At 45.0% G+C, this 27,671-nt stretch overlaps 1 protein-coding gene across 2 annotated transcripts in view; it reads left to right on the top strand.

The window, feature by feature from the left end:
- Positions 1-2,364: 2,364 nt before the first annotated feature.
- The window catches only part of THSD1 (thrombospondin type 1 domain containing 1), a 29,970-nt gene continuing 4,663 nt past the window's right edge, over positions 2,365-27,671 (top strand). The window contains exons 1-4 of one of the 2 annotated variants that reach the window (XM_054185646.1): positions 2,365-2,442; positions 8,770-8,916; positions 14,322-15,287; positions 23,547-23,705. In XM_054185646.1, the coding sequence (XP_054041621.1) occupies positions 8,859-8,916; positions 14,322-15,287; positions 23,547-23,705 (1,183 nt within the window). In that variant the 5' untranslated portion in view covers positions 2,365-2,442; positions 8,770-8,858. Of the gene's footprint in view, positions 2,515-8,769; positions 8,917-14,321; positions 15,288-23,546; positions 23,706-27,671 lie in introns of both variants that reach the window. The other variant, XM_054185638.1, reaches the window with a different exon arrangement.

Here is a 27,671-nt window from a genome sequence, read left to right as displayed (position 1 = left end):
TCACTCATAACTCATAAAATACTCTAAGGCCATTGGATCAAAGGCACTATAATAAGTGCAAAATACTGAGATATGAGTAAAACATCTTTCCACATGTTCCAGACTCCTTCCTGCTGTGCGGAATTCTTTACTTTCTCCTCTGTATTAGAATGGAGGAATGACATTTTTTTCTTAGTGATTAAATTTTTAAGAAGTTGTGGTCGTAGAGGAACAGAAGTCTGGCAAAACACTCACCAATACAAGATTTTTCAAATGTTAAACGTAGGCAGCAAGTGAGACTGCAGTGTCAGTCCCGGGACTTCAGCACACGTTTCGAAGCAGGGAACCTCCTCTCCTCTGAACTTTCCCCATCATCTGTGATCTCCTTGCAGTATTATTTTCTTTATTACCACACGTGATTTATCACCTGTTTTATACAAACCAAACTCAGAGCAACGACACCTCCACTTGTGTCAGCTGGTACCTTTTGTGATCGATGTGAAAGGAGCTCCTGGCACGACTGTGTTCCTGTGCGCCTCAGCACGCCCATGGCGGCACGGCCTGGAGACGAATCCTTGCTGTCAGTGACACAGACGGGGACAGGAACGGGAAACTCCTTGGCATTCAAAGGAAGGGCTGAGCTATGTCACGGTGAGACATGGAACAGATCGTGTAGCCGCAAGTGTTTGATGGCAAAATGCAGTGACTTCACTTATTAGACTGGATACACACACATGTGTACCCCTTCTCCTCCGAAACATCAAACAAAATCTTATAGACACCAAAAAGACGTCTGAGTTTAGGAAAAAAAAAAGTACACACCTCTATTAAAACAAAACAGAATTTTAGGAATTTGGATTGTTCAAACGTTTAAAAACAGCCTGGAAAAATCTATATGATACATAAATACTTCACTCTTTGATGTCCAGAACACAGTCTGAGTTCCTCAGCAAGCATTTAACTTGCTTTCCTGAAGGTGTTTGACGGTACTCCAGATGGCAGTGTGCCTGCAAAGCATTAACCACCGCAGACCCCAGCGAGCGAATGGAAAAGGGTTTGAGCACAGGCTGATCACAGCCAAGTGGAAGCGGGAAGGCAAAGGACAACGAGGGGATAGGGTGGGCGGCAGCCCTCATCAGCTGCTCGGGCTCAGCATTTGCGTGGGGCCGGGACACTCATGTTGTGTGGAAGTTACATTTTCTTTATCATAGAGACGATGAAAGTTAACCAGGAGCGATATTTTGGTTTACTTTTAATTTTGGACACCAAAAGTTGACAATTACTTCCTCTTGGGCCTTTATGCTGTGCCCACGCTTACTGAAGATGAATTAGGGAAAGGAGGAAGATTCTTTACACATAACATCAGTCGATTTAAATGCCCCTTGAAATCCTTTCGTAGCTTTGTGGGCATGTGGGTGTCCATCGGTCTGTATTTAAATCACAGACTCCACGACAGGGAAATAAATTTAACTGTGGTTTGAGATAAACGGATGACTCTGTTGCATAAAAACAGATGGAAACTTTTCTTTTCAAGCAGTCTCTCTGCAAGAGGATAATTTTATCCTGTCACAATAGTCCCTGAATACTATCCATGAACACTGGGCATGACAAATAACCATGCATACGTGAACTTTGGCTGCAGACAGGCACGTTAAGGAGCCAAGACTGTTCTTTCCCACTGAAGAGATCCTTTGATGCCCTGTCTTCACTGCTGCAAGTTGGCTCTGGAGAGCAGCCCCTGGTCTGCCCGCTGCTTTCTTCATGAGATAATGACCAACTCCGATGGCTGTCTCCGACATGCAAGCTTGTGCATGGATGGATGCCTTTACAAATGCCCGGCAGAAAGGGACTTTGTGGCGAGGACTCGCCACCAACCACAAAGGAGGCTTGCGTGGAGGTGCAAGAGGTGGGGACCGCCACGCATCTGTGGAGAAATGGTGGCTTGGGCCGCTCTGACAGCCCGGCCTGCCTCCCAAGCACTGCCTCAACCGCGGCTCTCCACCTTCTTCATGACCGAAGGGAAGGCCATGACCGCTTACCCCGGGGCCACGTAAACCGCGAAGAGAACTGCTGGAGGCCTGAGTCCGGCAGAGCCCTCACCGGGGCAGGGCCCTCACCGGCCCAGCCCGGGACGCGAAAGGCGAAGGGGATCCCGACACCTCCCTCTCTCCCTCCCTCGGCGAGCTGCCGCGGCCCCGTCCCTCCCGGAGGCCCCTCTGCCACCGGGGCCGCCACACCCCGGCGGCGAGCGGGAAGGCGTGTGAAGGCGGCGCGGCCCCGGCGGGGCTGGGCAGGGCAGGGCTGGGCTGGGCCTCGCCGCGCCTCGCCGCCAGGGGCGCGGGCTCCCCTCGCCGCCGCCCCGCGCCCCGCTGACAGCCGCCCTGACAGCCGCGCCGCCATTTAACCCTCCCCCCGCCGCCCGCCGGGCCGGCCCGGGCGCCGCCGCCGCCGCCGCCGCCGGAGGTGAGTGAGCGCCCGCCCGCCGGCCGCTGAGGGAAGGATCACGCCGGTGCCGCGGGCAGCAGCGGCACGGAGGTGAGCGGGGTGGCGGGCGGAGAAGGGAACGGCGTCTCCCGCCCGGACGGAGCTTCCCCTTGACGGCACGGCGGGCGAGGGGGATCGCGGGCCTCGCTGAGGCGCCGTCGGCGGGGCGCGGGTGGGCTACCCGGCGGCGGCGGTCCCCTCGCCGCGGGTGAGGAGGTGATTGAGCCGCGGGGCAGCCCCGGGCTACCTCAGGCTGGGTGGCGACCAGCGGCACGGAGCCCCGCCGGCACCGGCTGGGGAAACCTCGTCGGCCGCCTGCGAGGGGTGCTGAGGGGACCCTGCGGTGTTTGCCCTAACGCTGGGTTATTCAGGCTTTTTTTTTTTTAAAAAAAAAGCAAAAAACAAAAAACGTCCGTGTGAGTTCGGGTTCTGGTTTTACATCTGCCCGCTGCCTGGGTTTTCCCTGTGATTTTCCCTCTCCCCGTGAGGCAGCGACCGTCCCGCTGGCCGCCTCAGCGCTGCCCCAGTGCCGGTAGCACCGACACGTACAGCAGTTTCGATGGGTTTTGTGAGTCTGTGATACGTAGGATTAATTTTAGCTTTTTTTTTTTATTTCAGTATGTTTGGTTATTTCTGCTTTATATCCGTCGCTAGATGAAACCGTGCGAGTCTAGGACAAAAATTCAGTGTAAAGCCTAGAAGGCAGCTTCCCAGTTCTCTTTTTAGTATTCATACTTCGTGATATTTCAGACCTGCTTCTCAAATGTATTTCTGATTATTTCAGCTGTGCAATATATATTCCCCCTACTGTGATCTTTAAGCTAAACTTCACCAAAAGGGGAATTCCAGAAACAGCGAACAATATATATATACTTTTAAGAAATCTAGGGGGGAAAGGAAAGAATGGATGACTGCATTCCATCCCTTATGCCGTAAGGGGTGATCTAATGTATTTAATTATTCGAATTCATTATTTATTATTGCTTGGACACTTTCCCAAATCTTATGCTTAATAAACTTATTTTCACTGTACATTTTCCAAAGTAAATCTCATCCATATATTCAGTCTACTGTAGCCCTTAGGTTTCAAAGGACAGATGTTGCTGGCCAGCTAGCTCTTGAATTGCTGAGTTGATATCAAAAGGAGCTGAGAAATCCCAGGATTTTGTGAGATCAGACCCCAAATGTTGATGAAAATAGGTTTTACCAGCTAATTATTGGGGTTTTTTTTTCTTGCACACAGAGAATCTGGTACTGTCAGCTTCACCCTGGTGAATTTAGATGCATAATTTTAACAAAGTCATTATCTGATAACAATGTAAAATTGTCTGATGTGTAAATAAGAATGAAAGATGCCTTTGAGGATGTCAGCTCTAGCCCCCTGCTGTGGCAGACATTGCATATATACTTTCCTTGCTAAACCCATCTTCTGAGGAGTGGCATATTTTTGGCCCTGACCACTCTGACTGGTCAGCAGTGATTAGATTTTGATAAAATGTGATGCACACCTGAGCTGCTCCCTGTTTAATGTCGAAGGGAGAGGATTATATGCGAAGTTCTGAAATTCCCAGCAGGTGGTAACACTTCAATAGCTGCCTAATCCCACATTGCAATAAGCGAATGCTGTTTGAAAATAATTAATCTCTTTCCTGCCATACAGATAAAATGTCTTAAATTTGCAGAAATGTTGCAGATACACATTTCTTTTTGCTGTTAGTGCTGCTTGGCATTCCTCAAGTGAAAGGTAGGGAGGATTTAGGGACTTTTCAGGCTTTTCCATCTCTAGCCTATTTTACTACCATCCTCTCATGCATAACCGGAATTGTGCAAATTTCAAGTTGCAAATATGACTGAAAAATGTTTACTAATGGACAGCTATTAAGGAAACTGTTTTTCATCTGGGATTGTTTTTTTTTTCCCTTTACATTCTGGCAGCATTTTGCTTGTTTTATTTTAAATTCCAATAGATAACTTCATTTTTCTGACAGACCGGTTCCCTGGCTTCATCGGAGTGGCTGGGGTACATGCTGCTGCGCCGGGGGGAGGCAGGCTGGCTCTGAGAGGATCAGTCCACAGCCCGACCCCCCCACTTACTCCTCCCCAAGCCCTTTTCCCGCCTCGCTCTCACGTGCGCCCCGAGTCTTGGGGAGTCCTGTACTGTGGCTGGGTCCACCTTCACCTGGAGCTGCAGGGCCTGGGGGACAAGGAGGGACAGGGCTGCACTTGGGGGAGAGATGCACGAGGACAAGCCACCCTCCATTTCCTGAAGGAGGATGGAGTTAGGGCAGGGGAAGGCTCAGCTCTTGCCAGGGATTTGCAGAGGAAAGGAGGAGGAGGGTTGAGGATACCCGTGGCAAAATATGGGATCCATCAGCAGCACTCCCCTTCATGGGAAAAAGGCTCTGTAGCACAGAGGTTTCGAGTGCCGTGAGCTTGTGTTCTCATTAAACTCTGTGCTTGGTAATGGAGTAGCTGATTAATTCCTGATGGCCCTTTCTTAACTGCAGGGCTTGTTTGCCCCTCATCTCCCATATGAAGGGGGAGTAGCTGCTGCATGCCACGCTGTTGCAGCTGATGAAGCTGGTAACCGGTTAGCTGTGCTAAATCAGCAGGTGACAGCGCTCGGAAGAGGTGGCCGGCTTGTGAAATGTCATGTCTGCTCTGTGGCCTTGGATACTGCTGCAAAAAGTACTGGGAGTCATAAATCCAGTTGGCGTGTGGTTTGTTGTTGGTTTGGGTTTGGTCTTTTGCTTTGTTTGTAAAACCAAAAGGATCACAGAATCACTTTATGATTTTAATGACGTAGCGAAATAGGGACATTATTTGAATAGATTAATATATATGACTCTAGTAGTCAGTAGATACAGCCTGTTCTGTTAGTTCTTTACTTGCAAAAAATACTGTAAATAAAATGGTAAATTTCATGTTTGTTTCTTACACAGTTCCTGACACTGGTGCCTGTAAGCCTTGTGGTTCATGGTGGATTTATTCTTGTAATACCCATACCAGATAGTGAGGTGCTATTTCCAGTGGAGAGCAGTGACACGGGAAAGCTAAGTGATGTGACCAAGATTGCACAGGAAATCTGTTGCAGAGCAGGGACTCGAAGCTTTCCTGTGTCATTTGTGTTACACACAAGCCTCTTGGTCTTCATTTCCAAGGCCCTTTATGGCTTATCCCCTCCTCATCTGTCATTTCCAGTTCCCTTTGGAGAGGAAGTCTTCCACTTCCAATCAGCCCATTACACCGTCTCTTGGAAGAAGAAAGCATCTTTTTATGTTGCTCTGCTTCTGCTGCGTCTTACACAATAGACTCTCAGTTTGTGCTTGTCCTCAAGAGCAATACATTAAAAAAGCCCATTATTCCAAGTCCGATAGCCTTCTCTGTTTGATCGTTTTTCGTTTCATTAAGTCAATGAACTTGAGGTAGAAGATCCCGGTAGAGTAGAAACCATTTAAGATGTACTGTCTGCCTTGAAAAGCAAAATTTTATGCTAGTGTGAAAAATGGAAGACTAATGGAGCGGGGGGCAGGAGGCAAAGAATTAGAGAAGTTTGAAGAAGACCTAAAAATGAGAAGAAATCTAGAAAGAAGTTGGCTTAGGGAAGACTGAGGGGAGAAGTCTGAACTGAGCCAAGTTCATAAGTCTGAACCTGAATTTAGGCATGTCCAAAACTGAGGCAAGGGGAAGGGAGGGAAAACTGAAGGGAAGAGGAACAAACCTGTGGAGAAAGAGAGGAGGAGTGGGGCAATACCACACCAGAAATGGGCCAGCAATTCTTGCATTCAAAGCTGCTCTTAGAATTGAGCTAGCAAAGGTGCAAAAAGAGGCTTCCTGGAGACACTTTGTTGGGAGCTTTATTCAAAGGCTGTATTGCAGCTGGTGGCCTGAAGTGGCTGTGGGTGAGGTGGGAGTGACCACAGAGGGTGAAGGAGCCCTGGGCTAGGCTTCCAGTGGTACCTGACCTCACTAATTGGAAGTTAGTTTTGGTACCATTTCAAGTACTCCATTTCTCGCCTGGGTGTTGCCTGTGCTGCCTTTTTCCCCAAGTGAGCGAAGATAGCAGAGAGGGAAGGGTGAGAGGGAAGGAGGTTTTGGTCTGAGGAATGATCAGCGTTACTGAAACACCCAAGGGCCCCGGCACAGGGCTCTGTCCCTGGGATTGGTTAGAAGGAGTCCCTGTCCTGGAAAGTCTGTCCTACAGATACAGAGCAGGAGGGGTGGGGTGGGGAAGAGAGGAGCTGAGTAAGGCTGCAGTTTGCTGACCTCATCTGCCTGGCAGTGGCAGGAACACGACCAGGAGTCAGGTCTCTCGTGCCTCCCACCGGTGCCCTGTCTCGGGAACCACACTGGGTTGGGCTGACATGCACAAATTAAGATGCAAGGTGACTATCTTGACTTGAGAGTGTTGTCCCATGTGGGCTTTCTTCTTTCTTCCCTGGGATTTAATCTCTCTTCCATAGCTTCGTTTCCTCTCTGCAATGTGTCGCTCATTAGGCTGAGATTGGGATTATTTTAATTTCACCTATCAGAGTGTGACTCTCTGAAAGAAGTATTTGTAAAAGCCATTTGAAACATACGCAGCTAGGAAAGCTAGAAATGGAAAGGAGCTGTTAAATCATCCAGCACAATCACGGTGTGTCCCACAAAGCATTTTTTCCCCTCTTTATTTCAGAGCAGTTTACAGCAACGCTGCGTAAATTCTGCTGTTTCCCTTGAGCAGTTATGCTAGAGGCCAAGGCATCTATTGCAATTATTATTTTTTTTAAATGAAACCTGCTTTTTCTTCCTTGGACCACTGTGATGCTTTGTTTTGATTAACCGATTCATGGTCCTTAATGATACGTGAAAAGAATTGACATCCCCGACATGATGCCGTGCCTGCTGTGGTAGCCGTGGGCCGCCCGGGGAAGGCGGGCTGGCTCCCCACCGCCCTCTGTGAGCAGCCCGCCCCTGTCTTGAGGCATAAGGTTTGTCTTCCTGTAATTTACGGTGTATCAAGTGAAATGGTGGGTGGTGGCGGCGGTATCACTGTCCCTATCTAATTCTTTCTGGAGCCTTGTCAAGTTCGTGGGCCGGATGATGATTATTCCCTTCAGATATGTACAGCTATTATTGTAATGGGCTTTTACTGAGCAAAGCCATGCTGTTAGTCTTTTCTTAGAAATTATTGTCTCCAGCCACTTGGCACAGAGAACAGTTTAAAAAGCTTTCAAATAACATGTCTGCTGTCTCTTAGTTCAATGAGTCTAGCAATGTAATTGTTGAAATATCTCATTTGTGATTCCTAAAGACGTACCTGATCTGTACCATACCTGGTTCCTATGTTTTACCTTTATACTCTGCAGCTTTGTTCGCTTCTAACTTATGTCTGCTCCAGGGCCAGATTTCTCTCATAAAATTAGGCTGTAAACTTTATGGAACAAGAACTTTCTTGCATGTTTGCATGATGCTGAGCGCAGTTAAGACTGACGCTCCTATGCAGTACAAAAGAGCAATTCTTATATTTTGAGAATGGTTCCCTTGAGCTAGATCTTCTCCTTTTAGATTCTCCCTACTTCTGTTTCTGAAGCTGTCATTGTGCTTCCAACCTGTTTTATGTGATTATTATGAGACTCATAAACACTAGTTTAAAGCACATGGACATAAAATTGTGAAGCTTGCCAAAAGGAACTTTATTTTTTGTTGGCTTTATCAAGGCTGCAGAGAAAGGAAACTTAAAAAACAGTGGAGGAAAAAGTGGAAGTTAGCACCTTTTCCATCTGATCAGTCTGAATGACATAAAAGGCAGTTATAGATCTTTTATAAATCTAGCAAAATAACTAAATATATTACTGGACCTGAATCACAGGTCAGTTTGAGGACCAAAATGGTAGTTTTCTACTGAGTCTTTTTCATGCTTGAAAGCAGTTGACAGTAAGCGATATGAATTGTGTAGCAGCAATAACTCTTCAATATCAATATGTGCTGAGGTCAGAGTTACATTTTGTACAAAATACTTGTTATTTCACTGTCATGAGTCTTGCTCTTCATCTAAGACATGTACAGTGGCAGTTACTGCAGTGCGAAGGTAAATTGTTGTGATCTGTCTCTGTTCTGGTTCAGGAGGTGACATTTCAGGAGGGAAAATTTATTGTTCAGTGAACTGTAGTTGTGCTTATTCAGATCCATTGATACAATATTAGAAATTGTTAAGTAAATGGGAGAAAAATGTTGTTTAATAGTGTATTTTTTTTTTGCTTATTAGTGGGATGTCTTCCTTCCTGTATTTTATGAAGCGAGGTCAACACAGCTGTAACTTTTTAGCTTTCAGGTGTTCTGGGAAAAAAGTGCCTGCACTTCGGAGCTGAAGAAGGACATGAGGAGTAAAAGGACCTGGGATCTCACTGGTCAGAATGAAACAGATGTTGAAAGATTTTTCAAATCTGTTGTTAGTAGTGCTCTGTGACTATGGTGAGTATTAGAGTTATCAAGGGAAAACTGTGAGATGTGTATTCACACGGTGGTTTTGGATGGTGCTGTTTCCAGGTGATCTGTTGAAATCAGATGCCACAGAAGCCACCACTGGTACGCACAGAATACAGTCTAGATCTTATGCAATATTTAGGTGGAAAACACAGCTTGCATAAACTGCCCCTGTAGATCAGAGTGTCAGGAACCTTTCCTGCTGTAAATTTGCTCAGAGAATAAACAAGATAAATGAACAGATTTCTGTGGGCATCATTGGGGGACTGGCTGTGTTAGAAGCAGTAACTGGAACTCTGCTCTCTTGTAAGGCTCGTGTTTCATAATATTTAATGAATGTCATGAAACATAGACCTATTTTAGGTATCCATACCAGGATGGGTGGAACTGCTCATACAACTGCCTGTTTCTCTCCTTTAACTATAAAAGGAACCTATGGTGGTTGGCTGAGATGTAAGCGTCTACAGTATGGGCAACCTTCTAGGAGTGAGTGAGCCCCCATCCAATGGACCTAAGCTGCCACTTGGAGAGCTTTTGAGAACAACAGAGGTGTCCTTTCCTTGACTGTATAATAAACCAAAGGATGGTATTCATATTCATTCAATTTCAGTCATGTAAAATTAGGCAGCTAGTCAGAGGCAATCAGTCTCCTTTGAGTAGTCCACGAATAAATCAGCACATATTGAAAGCAGCTTCAAGCCATCTGCAATCTGAGATGTGTGGAATGAAAAAGCACCTCCTCACCGTAAGCTGCCAACGAGAGAGGTTAGACATCTAAGTTCGACAACTGTAAGATGTCTGCAAGCTGAGGGGCATCCTATGCATGGCGTCTTATCTTTTCCAAGAATGTAATAAGTAGGAAGTATATTTGCAAAGGGAATTAATTCCTCATTGCACAGTGAATTAGAAATTTTGAAAATGGGACTCTTAATTCCTAAATAATACATATGTTTTCAAAAGTTACATTCATAGTTTAAAAGTAGTGTTCTGACAGCTGCAGTACATTGTCAAACCATGCTAAAGGATTAAGCCGTGCACTGCTGAAATGTCTATAGCATGGAAAAAATGGAAAAATGATTGTTTAGTCCCTGCTTGTGCAATAGGCTGTGGTAGCAGGTAGTTAACGCACCAAATGGCTGAAGATGTCTTACAAAGAAGAGAAATGTCTGCAGTTTGCTCTTCTTTTATGAGTGAGGAAAGTCTGACTATAGGTAATGACTGAATACTAAGTACGCTCAGCTACTCAAGCCTCAGTGCTTGCTCCATCTCCGGTCTAGAACACGGGATCACTAGAAGGTGTAAGAAACCTAGAATTGCCATCTTTTAGATGAACTTAATTCCAGTAGAAGTGGAGACGCTTGTCTGTGGCTTTTAGTACCATTTTTTCTTTTAATAAGATAAAGTTAATTAGCCAAGTTAAGAACACTGCACTGAGTGGGAAACACGGTGAAAGTACGTATTAAATTCACTTAACCCAAGAAGTGAGGTGAATGATTGCAATATCCACTGGTTCTTGGTGAGCCAGTCCTGTAGGCGTTCACAACTAGTTGACTCAGAGGTAAAAGCTATTATTCCTGAACTTTATAGAGCATAGCACAGTAAGTAATTACAAGGTGCAGTTAAAGAGCTAAACCTCTGCTGCAAACTTTAGGTGCATCATATTTTGCCTTATTTCCAGTTAAAGGGTAGTCCATAATTCAGAAAAAGCCTTCCAGACAGCTCTGCGGATACACATTGTTGAGTATCACATGTACACATAGTTTTTAGATAGCTATTTCACTCATACTTTTTTGTTTCAGACCAAGACTATTTTTTAAACGATCCAGTCTGCTCTGGAAAATTACTGTAATGCTAAAAAAAGTCCTAACTTACAACAAAACAGTATTCTCATTTCTTATCAGTTTTTCTGATGTGTTTATTCTTCTTAGCTGTGTGCTACTGGTGGCTGACAGGCCAACAGCACAACCCAAGTTGGTTTAAACACAATTAAAGATAAATAAATATCAGAATAGCACCCTCAAATAATTCTTCTTGCTCTTCGGTAAAAAACAAGGATTTTCCTTTTGATCTTTCCAAGTGTGAGTTCTTGCAAAGACTCCTCTGGCAGGTTGTTGACGCCACAGGCAGGCTCCATTCAATGGGAGACCATTGTAATAACTACCAAAAATATACAAATGCATTGAAAGCTGCCCCGACTGGCTGTCCAAACAACTGGGACCAAGTTTTGGCGTGTGATACAGCCACGCGCGAGCAGTAGGCTGGCGGGCAGCTGAAGGAGCTTGTGGTGGAAGCTGGCTACTTCTGATGGGTGCCTTTTTGGAACATCATGTAAAACTGCTATGTGGGCTGTCCAAGGGCACAAACTTCCTGTGTTACTAACCAAAGATGGGGGAAAGGATGCTGTGAACTGAGGTGCACCAGCCAGAGCTCTGTAATGCTCTAACGCCATCCTCCAGTAATGCTCATTTCCCTCACTTCCCAAATGATCTCCATTAGGGTTGATGGGAGCTACATGGAAGTCCCCTGGCCTCTCTCCAGTCCTCCCACACACATGCACAGTGGTGTTAATTCTTCTCATCTGAGCCTTTCCAAATAAAAAACAGTGCAAGAGAGTCAAGACAGTTCTAAAAGAGAGTAAGGACAGTAGAGCAGTAGGTAAAAACATCAGTGCTTTTCGTTACTATCACTTGAATGTTTTTCTTGTAAGTTTAAAGTGTGAAGTTGGGTTTTTGCCATGGTCTGATTTCTTTTTCCTTTATAATGTTTCAGCTACATTGAATCTAGGCCAATTCCTTTGTAGAGAAATGCATCATTTTGCCCATGTTCAAAGAAACCAAAACCAGCAACTGGCAACCATTTCACTGGGAAAGTCTAACACAGCTGTGGGAACTTCATGTCAGAGTGCTCATGGTGGCTTGGGACATGCTTTCTGCTGTCCTTATGAAGATTTGCCCAGACTTGGTCCAGATAGAAGTCCTTGTAAATGAGTTAGTGATGAAATTCTCTGAAGGGTCAAGCGTGCCCCCACTCCTGCTGGCTCCTCTTGCCAGCCCCACGTACTACTGTGCATGCTCCAACCCAGAGCAGCAGAGTTCCCACACATTTGTAATATCAGGCACTAGAGTTGCCCATCCTGTGCTCTCTGCTGTCACGCCAGCAGTGAGCAAGAAAGGTGGGAACTTGCTGGAGTAAATTGCAGACCCAAAGAACAGGAAAAGGTAGAAGAGCTGTAAGGCAAAGAGATGAGGGCAGGAGTTTGGAGAGCTGTGATAACGGTAATGCAGTTAGGATAGTACCCAAGAGATATTGACAGTAAGCGACAGTAGGAAAAGGACTGGAAAACATGGAGAGGCACAGATGACCGAACCAAAACGTGAAGAACAAGGAGAAAGCGTTGCTGGGAAGTTCATAGCTATTTTTCACAGGCATTCAGGGTCTGTTTCCTACTCTGAGTGGAGATGAGGTTTGCTGGGGTGCCATGTGCTCGCCGCAGCTGGTATCAGTGGGATCCTGCTTTGGATGTCTTTGGATGATATTTAAAATCACGTCCTGGGTTTCTTAGGGCTTCCACAATTAGTTGATACTTGACAGTTTTCACCTTTGTGCCTGTGCCTTGGCTCCTAAAACACTAGACAAAAATAGTCACATCCTCTCATCTTTTGGGAATAGGATAAATCATTAATATTTCTAATGCACTAATATACTATGATAAGAGCACAATAGAAGAGTCCATGCGGGAAATGAATAATTCTGTGTTATCAGGATGGATTTTGGATGGTGTAAAGTCAATAATACATGGGACCACCCATGGAAGAATGAGAACAAAAGAGCCCTCTGGTAACGAGCACCATCCATCTGCCAATGAAGCAACATATTGTGGAAAAAGTGGTACTGAGTCATGCCAATTAAAGACTGAGTTATAGCACATATATGTTATACATGATTTATATGTGTAAGGCTGTGTGTGCCACCTTCATTCGGAATTTATGGATGTGGTGGGAGCTGGTTATTTTAAGCATGTGTTTTAGCTGTTGGAGAGTAATAGGCACTTCTAGTGCACACTGCACCTCACCCTGATGTAAATGTCTGTAGCTGGTCAGATGAATTTCTTCCTGAAAATGTTCCCTGCTGACAAGAAAGTGAATCCAAGGTGACTAACTCAAATTGAAGCTTAGAGTGGTAGGCGTCCAATATTATGGGAGATGAGTCCTGCTACTTCTGACTGCTGAGTGCTTGGCTTGGCAGTTGCAGTGTTTTTCCAGCAAAGCTTTCTTGAGGTAATCTTAAGACATGTGTAACAGATTTTACAAGTCAAAGTATTGTTAGTTGATACTACTTATGAAAGGATTGCTTTAACTGAAGTTTTACATTTACGTAGCACCTTCCATCCAGGACTCAGAAGACTTTTCCCAGACAATTAATTAAATAAAGATGTCTCACAGCACATTCTGTATCTGAAATAGATGTATGCAGTTCCCATTTTTCAGATAACCTTTCTATGTCTGAAATCCTTAAGTTTCAAACAGAAAATTTAGCAGAGCTGAGAACCAAAATGTGATCTTCCCAATCCATTGCTTTAGATATCATCTATCCCCACTAGTTACAGCATGTCTCAGGATAATTTGGCAACTTGCACAAACATGGTCATGCAAGAAGTGCATTTAAAAAGACTGTGCCATTTATGATGAAATGATGTCATTTAGACATGTTGCACCACATCTGAGACAAGAAAAGTGCTGCAGTCACCATCACTGTTATTTTCAGCTCTTTCACTCAAGTGTCTCTGTGATGCAAATGAGCAAAATGAAAGATTCATAAGACAGAGCAAGAGAGAAGCTTCAAAAAGCATCATGCAGACTTCCTATTTTACTTAATTTAAGGGACATTTTTCATGTTTCTGTATTAAGAAACTACTGTCCTTTTTTGCTAAAGTAAGCGGAGCAACAGCCGGCCACTGTGAAGTGGACTTTAAGAATCTGTAAGTGAAACAAGTTGAGAGGATTGAGAATCTACCCTCATAAATAAGGTTTTCTGTGAATATTTTGGGTTGGGCTTTTTTGTTTTGTTCTGTTTTTTTTTTTTTTTTTAAAACCTTGTTTTTAACCTTCCTGAACATGTTACTGCAGTGGACTTTGAGCTGCTCCAAACCACATCCCTGCACAAAGGAGAGGTAGTGAGCTTTAATTGTTACAGCTAGGACCTCTTCTTTTGTTCTTTTTTTTTTTTTAACTGATTCACTTGAAAAAGTTTGAGAACCACTTCTTAAATATCCACTTTATACTTTCATTTTCTTCCACAAGGTAGGTTAGATAAACATATCAGTTTATATATCAGTATATATATCAGTTGTCTCTTTGGTTCTTAATACTGTCGTGAAACCGTTTTCCTTTCAGTTCTCGGTGAAGTGGAGTATCTCCTGTTGGAGCGCGCAGGTCATGTAGCCTTCAGCAATGATACAGTGTCTGTGGAATACCAGTACTATAATGGTGGTAATGTGTCAACAGAGCATCTGTCCATCCTGTTGCTGGATGCCAGCACCAACGAGATAATTGCAAGAAAACAGCTTCCAGCAAATCAGTCCCAGGGGATGGTAGAGTTTGAGTGTTTCCATTTCAAGAGTGCTGGGGACTTCTTGTTCAGAATGGTCTCTCCCAGCGATAATGGCAGCGCTACCCAGTGGAGCAGAAGAAGCACGTCCAGCCTCCATGTGGAATGGCCTGTATTTCACATTGATTTGAACAAGAGTTCAGAGGTGCTTGGGAACTCCCTTCAAGTTGGACTTTTTACAAATGAGCAGTTGTGTGCCATGAACAAGACAGTGGTTTCGCTGGATGTGATATTCACCAGCACCCTTTATGAATTCAGAAGAGTAAGCTCTGATGGGACTCTGGGCATTAGAACTAGCAAAGGAATCCCACTCTCTAGGTCCCAGTGGGTAGAGTTTGACTGCCCACCTGTTGGTCAAGAAACATACATCACTGTGTTACTGAAATCGTTAGAAACACATTCCATCATTGCTTCCATAGGACCCATAGATCTCCTCCACAAATTTGGATACAGCCTGGTTGTGGCATCAGAAGCAACATGCAAAACTTTGGTTCAGGTCTTCATAGTCTCTCCACCGTGCACTTCTATCAGCGGAAAAATTGTCGTCTATAAAGAGGACCTCAAACTTCCTAGTCAAAGAACAACTTGGCTGTATGAAAACACCCTTCACCCAGGAGACAACAGGACAGAATTTAACTGCACTTTGTTTGATGTGGGGAAGAACAAATACTGCTTTGACTTCTTTAATTTCTCAAACCGAAGTCATTTCCCAACAAGAGTTAAGGAGTGTATGATGATCCAAAGGAATATGGGTTTGTATTGATGTTTGTCCTCTTTTAGCTAAAATCAGCACTCTTACCTGCCAACATGGGTAATGATAAATAGGTTTGATTGTGGTGTCCCCTGTTGAATAGCTACTTTTTTGGGTCTCCTACACCAGACAAAATAGTTGCAATGTCATATGCAGATGGGAACAAGACGGAGTAGACTGTTATGTAGAGGCATACACAAGGACATTTGGTAGCAAATGGCACTGTGGTAGCTTATAGCTGCAATAAGTTAACACTAAGTACCAACCAAAACTGTGTGGGGCATTCTGAATAATCTATCTAGTCTGGGTAAAATTGAAATTTGGCCCTCTCAGTGAGGTAAGAAGTTACTGCAGTAGATCTGGCCCATTGGAGACACTGAAGGTAGGATTAGTCTTACCTACCTTTAAGTGTCTAAAAGCCAAGGATCCAACATTAAGTAGTTGTCTAGCTTTTTAGTCAAGAGAGACAGGCATCTCACAAGGGTGATTCATGGCTATGGAAGAAACATGGGCTGAATCCTCACCTGGGTGTCTTGTTCTCTAGCCCATTTGCTGTAGGAGTTTAGAATCCCAGTTTTTACATACACAAATTTTGGTGAAATGAATCAGGATTTGGCCATAATGAATGACACTACTGGGTCACTTGGACAGCTTGCAGGTTTTTCAAGCAGCCTTTAAAGACATGTCTCTGCTGCTGCTTAAAACAAACCAGGGTGTATTTTCTGATCTATAAGGCCACCTGGCAGATCATGGGTCACATTCGTATAGCTAAACTTTTCCTCTCAGAAAAGATTAGAATCATATAGACTGACAGCTAGAGACAGTCTGTGGTCCATATAGTCATTTGGGCCATGATCAGATGTGGTTTGGGAGGGTGCTGGTTGGCAGAAGCCAAAGCCATGTCCAGGAGTATGAGTGATCATGGTTAAGGAGTGATTGCAGTTAAGTATGATCACAAGACAGAGCTTGAACCCATTCCTCAGCCCTATTTAAGGAATATCTATACATTCTATTTATATCTATATGTCTTATGCAAACGTAGCTTCAGAAGTGGCAGTCCATGGTTTGGCAGAGTCAACAAATCACAGTAGCATGGCAGAGGAAGCAGATGAGCTAAAAGTCCTCCTCATCCCTTGTTTGTGGAAGGCAGCCAAAGTGAGGGATGGGCTGTATGTGCATGAGGGCATTGGGGTTGGGTTATGTTAGGTTGTGTTGCCTACACCTGGAACAGAAAAGTAAATGTTCACATTTGGAGCAGGCTTGTATCCATCCATAATGAATTAGTCTTTCCCATGTAAACACTTCAAATAGTTTGGGTTGAAAGGTTTGAGATGTACACTGTTCTCTACACCTCCTCACTCCAGTGTCCCTGAAAAGGAAGTGCAGGAACGCAAGACAAAAAAGGGTCACTGCGCTTCATGGGCAGGCCTCTGAGTGGAGTCATCAGGAGACCAGGAGTGTAGGACATGCTCCATAGCACACAGTCCAGACGCAGCCTATATTAATTAGGTTCCTAGTGTCATGTGGTCTTACTTTGTACTATTTCATAAATTCTAAAACTGTTAGCTCTTTAATTACCACGCTGTACTAAAAATGACCTCTATTTTTCCCGTATGCCAAACTCAGTGCATAGTTCGTCTCTTCATCTTAACTTCCCATCTGCGTTCTCTGTTGGCACTCTCTCTCTTCCTTTGGCATAAGAAAGTCTATTTAAAATGAAAGCATATTATTTTCTTAATGGAGCTAATTCTCAAGGAAAAAGGAAGAGAGAATTGTAGTTCTTTCTCTGTACTTGAGTGGTATGTTACACTGATACGATCTACATAATTACCCTGACAGATGAATACCTAGGATATGACGTAGATATGTTTCTGTGCCCAATATTTGACTGTTTTAATTGATGAGATGCACCTTAAGCAATGACTCCCTGCAATCTGCTTTGTTTTCTTGGGTTCCCCGATAGCACCATCCTTACAACTGCAGTCGAAAGAATCAGGCTATGCCTGCGAAGAACAGAGTTAAGTCAATAGCTGCCAAGTTAGAAGTGTCAAATCTACAAAGACGATGAAAGCGAAACCACACCGCTTAGCCGTAAATAAAATGTCAATCTGAAATTAATTAGACTGCAGCACATCTGACTTCATGCCTGTATCTGCGAGACTTCAAAGCCCGCAGGCAGCGTTTGAAAGGAGCAGGGTGTTCTGGGAGGGGTGCATCAGCCTGAAGCCAAGACAGGTAGAGCGAACCTGCACTGCCTGCGGTGGCCATCTGCCTCCCAGCTGCTTTGGAAAGTCTTCTCCTGGGCTCAGGAGTGTCTCTCACCCTGCTGCAGGCCACTGTGCATAGACCCAGATCCCTGCTAGCTCTTCCTCTAAAACATACAGCTGCTGCACAGCAGGTGCCTCTCCACAAGTCACTTATTTTCTGCTTTGGACTTCCTGAACTCACTCAGTTTAAGGCAAGGAGAGGTGATAAATCCTCTAGTCTGGGCTCCTGTGCAGCACGGGCCATCACTTTTCATCTAATTACCCTGGTGTTGAGTCCCACAACTAGTCTTTGCATTCGACTGCCGTTTATCCTCCAGAGAGTTATCCAGTCTTTTGTTGAAGGCACCACAAAACTGAGAGCCTTCTGCTAATTTCTCTCAATACTCTAATTTTATTTTTTTTTAAAAAAAGGCATCTCTGTGTTCCATAACTAAACCTCATCTAGCTTAATCCTCTAGTGACTGTCTGTCGCTCTGCTGCTCTGTCCTAGAGGAGACAGCTGTTTCCTATCCACTGTCTTCCCCCTGCGAAGGCATTTGCACATCCACATCATCTCAATCCTTCCAGATAGTCTGAGCGTTCTTTTTAATAAACTGAAAAGATTAAGTCTTTATTTGGAAGGTATTTTCTTCAGGATTTGGTTAATTTTCTGGCTTTTTGGCTCCATTTCCATATTTTTAAACAGTTCTTTTGTTTGATGACAGGGTTACCAGCTTTGGGTACTGTGTTCTGATGTCCTGCTGACCGGTGCCCCTTGAGCAGCTACTTAGTGGTCCTCTGCTTTAATCTCCACTGATTGCATTAGCTAATTTTGCTATAACTTTTACCCTGTAAACTCCTCTTGAAGTGTTTTTGTGTATGGCCTTTCAATATGTAGTCTGCCATCCTGCAGGTACAATTCGTATTCCTTCTTGCTACATTTTACATTTCCTGATTTACAATCTAATTTGCTTGAGTTATCCTAACTTATCAAGTAACCTACATTGCTCATACAACTGCAGTATTTGCTTATGTCATCACAGGAGTGACATATTTCCTCAGTAATGGTTTTATATTTATTTTCCCATCAACTAGGCAAGCACTGTACAGCACTGAGCCTTATACTAATGCCTTTGGAATCTCTCCAAACGCATTCCCACTTGGTGATGGTTTTCTGTTGACAATTGCATATCAAATCTGTCACTCAGCCAGTTCTTACTTCATTTAGCATATGCTCCATTATTATGAAGCAGAGATACCGTCTTGTAAAAGATCAAAGCTCCTAAATCATTAAAATTATCTTCATCCAAACCACAGAGGATGAGATAAAAGATTATTTTGCCACACCCATTTTCTGTAGATTGGGCATCAGTTATATTCCTGACCCTTCATCAGTCTTGCTCTTTACTCCTCATCCCAGCCAGGGTTAGTCCAGCCTGTGGAACAGGAATCCAGCTTGTGTGTGGAGTAGGAAGGAGAAGGCTCCCGGTGGCCCTGATTGAGCCAGGACAGCAGCTCCTCCAGCCCAGGTCATCAGCTTCAGAATGAGTGTCGCAGAAAAATCTTGTGCTATCTAAGACTGTGAATATATCTATTAAAGGTGGGGAATACGTCTATTAAATGTGAGCCAGAACTTGTGCAGCTTTATGTAGAGTCCGACAGGAGAACCCGTGAAAAAATAACAGCGAGATGTGAGTCACTTCATTCATCTCAGTGGGGTGTTAACTGTTTCACACAGGTGACTTAGAGAAAGTCACGCAGCTCATTTTTTCCCTGTGTTTGACCAGATTATTTGAATGTCTGAGGTAGGAAACTGTGTTAGATCATCTCACCCAGCAACAGATGCACTGCAGGCTCATTCTTTTCAATGCTTTATCCTGTGCTTTGCTCATCTGGGATTTAAGTGTCCCCAGCAGTGAGACTTCTGCACTCCTTAGAAGGATGGTCCATTTCCTAGCGTGTATCCCACTCGAAACATTCAAGATGAGACTGATAAAATGAATCAGTAATGCTACAGCATAGAAATGGGCATATTTTCTTCATATTTCCAGTATTAATTAACTTTCTTTTACAGTTCTTAGTCACTCCAGAGACGGGTTTCAGCTTTGGTGTAACTCTCTTGCGCTTGCCGACACCAGAGATGAATTTTGTTCATCTGACTTTTGCTAACTGTCAAAAAAGGTCAGCAGGGCATAAGAAATGCAGCCGTTGCCAGCAAAGGGAAAGAGGAAGGTAGGGGAAGACCTTCTGAAGGGAAAAGTGGTCAGTAAGGGAGGAGAGGAGTAAGTAGAGTATCTAGGGGTCAGGCAGGGATATATAACTTCCATCAAATTCTTGCTCCCTGAATAAGACTGTATGAATCAGACCTGCTTATCTGTAGGAGAATCTGGGAACCAATTAGCTCTATTGCCTGAAACGGTACCTGGCTTGCATTTATTTAGAAATAGGCAGATGCAGGGGATCTGGGTGTGCCAGGGCTGGTTTGTGCCCCAACCCCTTCTCCTGTGTCAGTGAATGCTTCATCTCCACACCCCCAGTATTTTAGGAATAAACTGGGTGTTACGGGCTCACTGGGATAGCTCTTCACTTCTGAAAAAGAATTTGTAGGTAGTGCCTCTGCAATTCTTAAAGATGCCTGTTTACGGGGGAAAAGACTGTAATTTGCCCAGGTGGAGTCTAGGTTTTCTTCCTTTAAAGGGATCCTGTCCTTTCATTGTCCAAATTAGTAACCTGTTGGAGCATGCCACCCTTTCAGTGCACCCAGGCTTCATTTCCATGGAAATAGAGAAACACAGAATGGGTGAGAAAGGTCTTTTCCCAGGTCTTATCCAAACACTAATACAATGTGTGTACAGCCAATTTCAGGACATAAAAACTCATCTCAGCTTCCACAAATCCTGCAATCCCCCAGGCTAGCGTAGGCGCTTACATGAGCCTGTAGATGATTTTGTCCCATATAACTGGTCTTGTTGAAGTGCTTAGGACTATCACATGCATCAGGGTGGAAGGATGATACTGAGCATCCCTTGCTGACTGCGCCATTGGATAGCACTGCACGCTCAAAGTCTTACGAACACAGAAATTTGAGGGGAGATATTTATGCAGAGCAACAATTAACACAGTTAATTGCATTTATCTTTCATGTTGGCAGATCTGCCAATTATTTCAGACTAACTCATCAGTTAGGTGTCTTCACGTTGATAATTGATTCCTCAATTGTATGTGAAAAAATTCACACTTATTAGAGCTAGTTTGCAGTGCATACCTTCTGGTTTTTCCCCTGGCGCTTTGGATCTGTTTGTCTTAAATGGAGGTTAATAATTTCATTTCCTTGGGGGAGAGTAAACTATGCTTCATTTTCTTTTACATTCTGGTAATTGCAGGAGGTTGCAGAGCAAGTTGCAGGAGTTTAAATCTCCCGTCTTTCAGGGAGCTGGAGCATTTCCTGCTCTCCTGCTGTTTAAGGCACATATTCTTAGCCCCAAAGCCATGCATGCCACGTGTTTTTGCTAAGGAACTCTGTGCCCTCAGCTGAAGCTGAAGTCAGTGAAAAGTGCCCTGGAGCAATGGGCACATCATAGATTTGATATCAAAGTTAGAAAGTTATTTATCCCAAATGTTCCTGTACGTTGAAGCCCGCAGGCATTGATGTGGAGGCTGCTGAGCACTCCCCACTGTCACCAGTGTTAGCACTGGAGGCAAACAGAACCTTTCTGGGTCTGGCTCTATATCTGACTGTAATTAATGGAAGTTTAAATGAGCAGAGAATGTGGAGAGGGAAATGAGCTAACTCATGCACTGGAAATTATGGCAGGGACTCACCAAGCTGCTCACATAAAGTAGTCTACAAGCAGGTGGGTGCTTCTCCAGCTAGCCTGCCTCCCTGTGCCTGTGATGAGGGACACTGCTGGAGCCTTTAATGATACTCATATGAAGAAAAGTATTGTGAGATCTCCAAATACTGTGATACCGTGAAGTCTTTTGGAAGAGGGATCAGTGGGCCCTTGACTGACTATTGATTATGGCCATTTTTCTTGCTGCCCTTGCTGATAGTTCTGCTCGCTAGCTGATGTGATTTTGCAGCTGTCCAGGCTCTGTACCTTTGAGGGACTCCTTACCCCAACAGACTTCCCCAGTTCCCCCGTCCTTGGCATCCTCTGACTCCCTTTCCTCCCAACACCACTCACTATCTAGTCTTGCTCTGTTTCACACCTTACTAGGAACCGCTGCAGCTGCAAACTGGAGAAGGAATGCAAAAGCTCAGCCTGCCTCTGGGCTCCTCTCCCCTTCGATAGCAACCCTCCAGCTCCAGAGACAGAGGGGTGAAAGCAGAGAGGTGCACAAAGAGCACAAAGTGAAAGAACAGCCTGGGATTATGGATGTCGCAATATTGTGGTAGAGTCAGTGGCAAATAGCTGGGGAGGTCACTTGGTGTTGTGTGGGCTTAAAACTGCAGCACCACCAGGGTTTCTCGCCATGCCCGTCTCTATCCTGCATCAGGTGAGGCAGATGTACTCAAACATGTATGCACACAGATGTGCACGAGTACGTGCCCACACGTGCTTCACAGCCTTGGCTGCCAGCACAAGTGTAAGCTCAAAACCTCTGGGCCCCATCCTGCAATGCAGGTGAGTACGTGCACGCAGCAGAGCGGCCCCGCTGGTTCTGTTACGCTGCTCACATTAACATCATTCATGCCGGCATGCTCACAAAAATTTGTAGGACAGGGTCCAAAGCAGTTAAAATTTCATGTTTGTTAAAACACAGCTGTGTTTATTTTTGTTCGAGACTTTTAAAAATAATAACGCACTGTGAACAATACAGCAACCAATATAACGTGAAATCATAAAGCCATTTCCAGTCACGCAATGCTGTCTAGTCCTTTAACATCATAAATTGTCTCCTGATCAGGAGCTCGGTGGCATGCTAGCAACAAAGCAACGGTGTAAGAAAATTAAAGATCATGACCTGTGTTGGCAGTAGCAACACCATAAATTATTTAAAAGAGCAAACTTTAGCAAATGTAATCTACATTTTGTGTTTTAGCTGATTTTCCACTCTATCTCTGAGCAGTGAAATGGAGTTAAGTGGTCTATTTTTTCTCTCTCTGGCACATTTCAAAGCCAGGTCACTGACTCAGCTCACCCATAGGAGGGTCCCCAGGGTATCTGTCCTTAAAGGTTGCACCTGGACTCATGCATTGGTTTGGAATTTAAAGTTGTGGTCCTGCTTCAGTGTCACAGCTGTCAGATACGGGCAGGAATGGTCCCATTCTCTCTCTGGGTTCTTGCCTCTGTAAAGTTTGAGTGTTGAACACTGGATGAGGATGTTGTCTAAGCAAAAGAGGGATTTCATTACATATTAAAACATGATAATATTCGAGGCAGCATTAGAAGCTGAGCCTGCTTCCACTTAAAATAAATAAATGAACCTGCAAAATTTCGTCTTGAGTTAATTGCCTAACCATAAGCAATAAAACAAAAGGGACCTGTAAGCTGTCAAATGAATGATTCAATAACACGTTTGTGTGCTGAGAAGATAATAAAGAGAAGAACCAATATTGCTGTTTCATTGGGCCTTGTAGGCTTATCCTCCTTTCACAATCATATAAATCAGGAGTAACTACACTTAAGTCAATGAAGTTATCCTGCTGTAAAAGCACTATTTGTCAGGCAGGAATTGGATTAAGATATAAATTACAAACCCATTCCAAAGATTTGTGGATTAATTTCCATTTGCTGTTGTTCCAGGCAGGTCTGCCAGCCTCAGTTAACTGATCGCTGTGTCACTGGCTGGCACTGGAGTGAAAAAAGGAAGAAGAAGTGGGAGCGTTGCCCCAGACTTTCATGGCACCAGGAGCAGGTTCCTCGATGCTGCTTGCTCTTTTGGTGTTGCCATTTGCATTGTTTGGGTTTTTATTGGTTTTTTTTTTAAGTAAGAGAAGACAAATGGCTGTGTCTTTAAGGTAAGGAGGGAGACGGGTTCCTCATTGCTGTGAGCTTGTGTATTTGCAGAAACGTGGAGCCCGTGGCAGCCCTGGAGCCCCTGCAGTGTCACCTGCGGGGACGGCGTCCGTGAGCGCTTCCGAGAGTGCCTCACCTCCTCACCGGCAAAACCAGGCTGTGCTGGATCACCGAGGGAGACTTCCTTGTGTTCGCTGGAGGAGTGTTTGTGTATGTAGCTCTGCTGTCCTCTTCCCTGGGGTCGCGTGTCTGTCTTCGCAAAAGCAAAGGCCCTGTTATTAGAAGGGCTTTTTAAAATGGAAGCATCTGATTTCTCCTTCAGTCATATTGATGTGGGGGGGATGTCACATTCCTGCGGTTGATGGAGTAGGGCGGTAGCCTACATGCATTTGTAGGACAGTTGGAGGTAGGGCTCCAAGTTTTCTGCGCGCTGTGAGTGGCATGGAAGGGCTGGGGAAGGGATCTTGGGGCTAGAAGAACATGTTCAGTACAGAAGGCCAAAAACTCCAGGCAGTGGAAACCTATTAAGAAGGGAAAACCAATTAAAAGAAGACTGGTTCCAGCTGGAACCCACAGTGTGGAGATCCCACTCTGGGATTTTTTTGAGGTGGCAGTGCCAGGTCTCCCCCTGCTCCAGCCTGCCACCGCTGTTGGCTGGTGACAGGGCAGGCAGGCTGGTGCTGGTGGGTGGAAAGTGGGTGCAGATACAGGAGACTTGAACCTCCTGTAAGGCGAGAGGGGGTTAAGAGGGGGTTACAGCAGCCGCATGGCCCCCCATGAGGCTGGATGATGCTGTGCCAGCACTATCATCGAGTGCTTGCAGCCAGCTGAGGGGCAGGAGAAAGAGTGTTTTAAGGGGGTGATGGTGAAAACTTTTGCTTCTTGCAAAATTTTTGCTTCTTTTCCTGCGGAAAAGAAGGGTGCTGATGCTTGGCCCTGGAGGTCTCTGGAGAAACTGGCTGATCTACAAGCTCCAATGCTTTCATGTCCCACAGGTGCCACAGAGGGCAGGGATGGGGAAGGGAAAGTGCCCAGGGACTGTGCAGGCTCCTGGGCTCTCAGGCTGTAATTTAAGCTATTACAAAATTAACAATGCCTTACCCTTTGCTTTGGCTGCTTCCATGCACTGCAGAAGTGGAGCATGAAGAACTGGAATGGAGCCAGCTAAAAAATGGACAGTTTGGGGACGTGGAGGAGTTGTTTATCACATGGCCACTGCAATGCTTGTGCCATTGCTTGGGCAGCAGAGGGGGAGAAGGTGTAGCTGGAGCAGGAAGAGGGGAGGACTCCTTTTTTGATGGAGGTGTTAGCTTGAACCAGCTTCTAGGTGTTTGTTGACTGAATGCCTCAGAAGTGTATGGGCAGGACTGAAATGTATTGTAGAGCACTGTAAGAAATTAGTTGGTATTGAACAAAAGGTTGGGTGAAGGGAAAATATTAAAAATTGCATTCCATCAAGCCAGATATTGCATTTTGTCAGTGTTCGTGCAGCACTTGGCATGTTTTAACAGTTTGTTGTTACAGTGTCTGGTGTTCTGTGTTTGATGTTTTTAATGACTGGAAAATGCTGTCCCTGTGGGTTTGCTTATTTCATAAAGCTGTGACTGTAGGCAGAGAGGAACAAGTCAGATGTTTAGGGGCCCAGCTAAAGGCTAATGCCCAGCTCTAGGGCTAGTTGTCTTCTCTCTGCCAAACTCTGTCAGACTGGTGCAGGCAGTGCTGCCACCAGCGAAACGCAGTGGGGTAGCTGGTATTTTTCTAAAGCTGATGCTGAGCTGTGCTATTCCATGCCTCCTGTTACCTGCTGGAGGGGTATTTCCCGAAGCACAGTGTTTGGCTTGGCTCCTCGCCGGCTCAGAGAGCAGTCCCAGTGCACAGAGCTCCCCAGCGGAGGGTCTGTGCGTGTGAAGTATGTGCTGGACACCTGATTTGGGCGTGCAGAGAAGTGACAGGCCCCTCTGCTCTGATGCTTCTCAGAGGTGTCACTCTTTCCATGCAGGTGTCATATAATGCCTGTATAAGGCACATGATGGTTTCCAGAGAGGTCAGCTATTCTCTACATACGCAGTGCATGTGCCCATGGCAATCTGGTTGGAGTTACTGTCTGACAGCGCTCAGCAGGTCTGGACAATCCTCAAATTCCAGTGGGGTCTCTGAGTTAATAAAGAAGGTTTATATATAGAAAACCCAGATGCACGGGAGGCCTCCGTCTGCACCCATTGCCGTGGAATCATCTAGAGGAACTACCTCACTTCTCTCCTGCTCTAATCCTTCTGCTCCCACATTTCACATTCTGATTATAGAATCACTTACATGATGCAGGCTGCTGGAGAAGTGACTGGACACTGTGATCTTATGGTGTTCGTTTGCTGTATGATCTCAGGCTGGGACTGTCATTCCTCTCCACCCCCCGGCTGCCTGAACCTTTCTGAAGCAGGAAAGCTTTTTTTCAGCATAACAATGTTTGCAGTCATTAGTCCAGCAGATGGAGCAAATGGCTGAATAAACGAAACCAGCACATAGTCTAGGGGCAGAGGTAGATAAGGTGGAGAGAAGCAAACCTAATTGACTAAGTCTTTTTTCAAACCTCTCTGTTTGCCAGCTGTTAGCTGTCTACTCCAAGTAATACAGCACAGTGTGCATTACAGATAGAAAATGGAGTCTTTAGAAAATAGCTGTGAGACTGAGAGAAGGATGAGCAATGAAGGAATTGCTCTGCTGTGGTGGTACTGAACAGGGCAAATGCTCATCCTGCCTTCTCCCCTGGGATCAGCGTGCTCACTCTCTGCTCGGGGCCTCAGAACAGCAGTGCTCCGTGCTGCAGGCATGATGGCATTGGGCTGAATGCAAGCTTTAGGGATCTTCCAAAAAAGGTTCAGCAGGCAGTGGTCTTGTTCTTTATGCTGATGTCGAGCTCTCGGAGTGACATGAAGATCAAGGTTATTCCCATGGCAGCATTTTTCAAAGGTCTTGGGGCTGTCAGGTCCCAAGCTGCCAAAGAAATGGGTCTCCTGTCCACCCAGCACCCTACAACTCTGTTATCGTAGTGGCCTGAGACCTTCTGGCCTGTATTCATCAGTGTATTTGTGCATCCTGCACACCTAATAGTTGTGCTATCAGCTAATTGTTGAATGAGTGTTCTTCTGGGTTACGGGAAGTACATGGTGTCTACTTCTTGCTCTTCTGCAAACGCATTTTCTATGGCTGGATTGTCACTGTGGTGCGGGCAGGAGCACTTGTCAAGTTTTACAGCAGACTGTCCATCACCCTGATGGAAGGCTCTGGGTTAAAACTAGAGGCTGGGAGAAGGTTGTTAAGTTTTAAGTTCGAGCTCACAGCTTCACAGCCAGCTCTTGTCAACCACAACTGAGCAGCCTTGTCCTCCAACAGCATTTTCATGGCCTCGTGAAGCTGATATTTGGCCACAAGAAGTTGGGAAATGAGTGCTACCTAATACTAAAATTAGCTGTCTGAGCAATTCATCCATCAGCCGGGCTGTTGTCTGCCCAGGGCTGCCACCAAAATGCTGCAGACCTCGTCCAAAAAAAAGAATAATTAACCTCTCATTGCTTCAGCTGTCTGTAGTGTGGTGCAGTGTGCAGGCGAGAGGTTTAAATAGGGCTGTGGAAAGCTCTGAGATGTTCACATTACAAGTTTGCAGGGTATTTTTCCCCATTTGAAGGCCCATCTCCAGTCCACGACAGAAGAATGTCTGTACCAGAACACCAGGGGCACCAGAGCAATGGCCGCGATGGCCCTGCTGTGGAGGGGAGGGTTTTGTCCTTTGGGGCTGTGACACTGGGTGGTGGTGGAAGAAGCACCCTCAGAGGACTGCTTAGAAAAGTTTCACTGCCCCTGCTAGTGCTGCCTCTCTGCTCTCCAAACTCACTGCGATTCTCACACCCACTTAAGCGATCCTAAAAATAATTTTAAGGTGATACCTGAAGTACTGGCCTGGGTTGGGTTATTTTTACCCCTTTTATGGCACTTTTCACCAGGGAATCTCAATGTACTTCATAAAGGAGGGAAAATATTCTTATCTGGTTTTACACGTATTTGGGAGTGCCTTATGGAAATGGCAGAACAGGCAAAAATAATAATTACATTCGAAAGGTCCATGGGAGCCTTGGTTTAGAGTAAGCATATCTGTTCCTGCCAGTTTGAAGACATCAGTAA

Source organism: Rissa tridactyla, chromosome 1 (genome assembly GCF_028500815.1).
Source record: "Rissa tridactyla isolate bRisTri1 chromosome 1, bRisTri1.patW.cur.20221130, whole genome shotgun sequence".
Taxonomy (NCBI): domain Eukaryota; kingdom Metazoa; phylum Chordata; class Aves; order Charadriiformes; family Laridae; genus Rissa; species Rissa tridactyla.
This window is presented reverse-complemented; position numbering and strand designations above follow the sequence as displayed.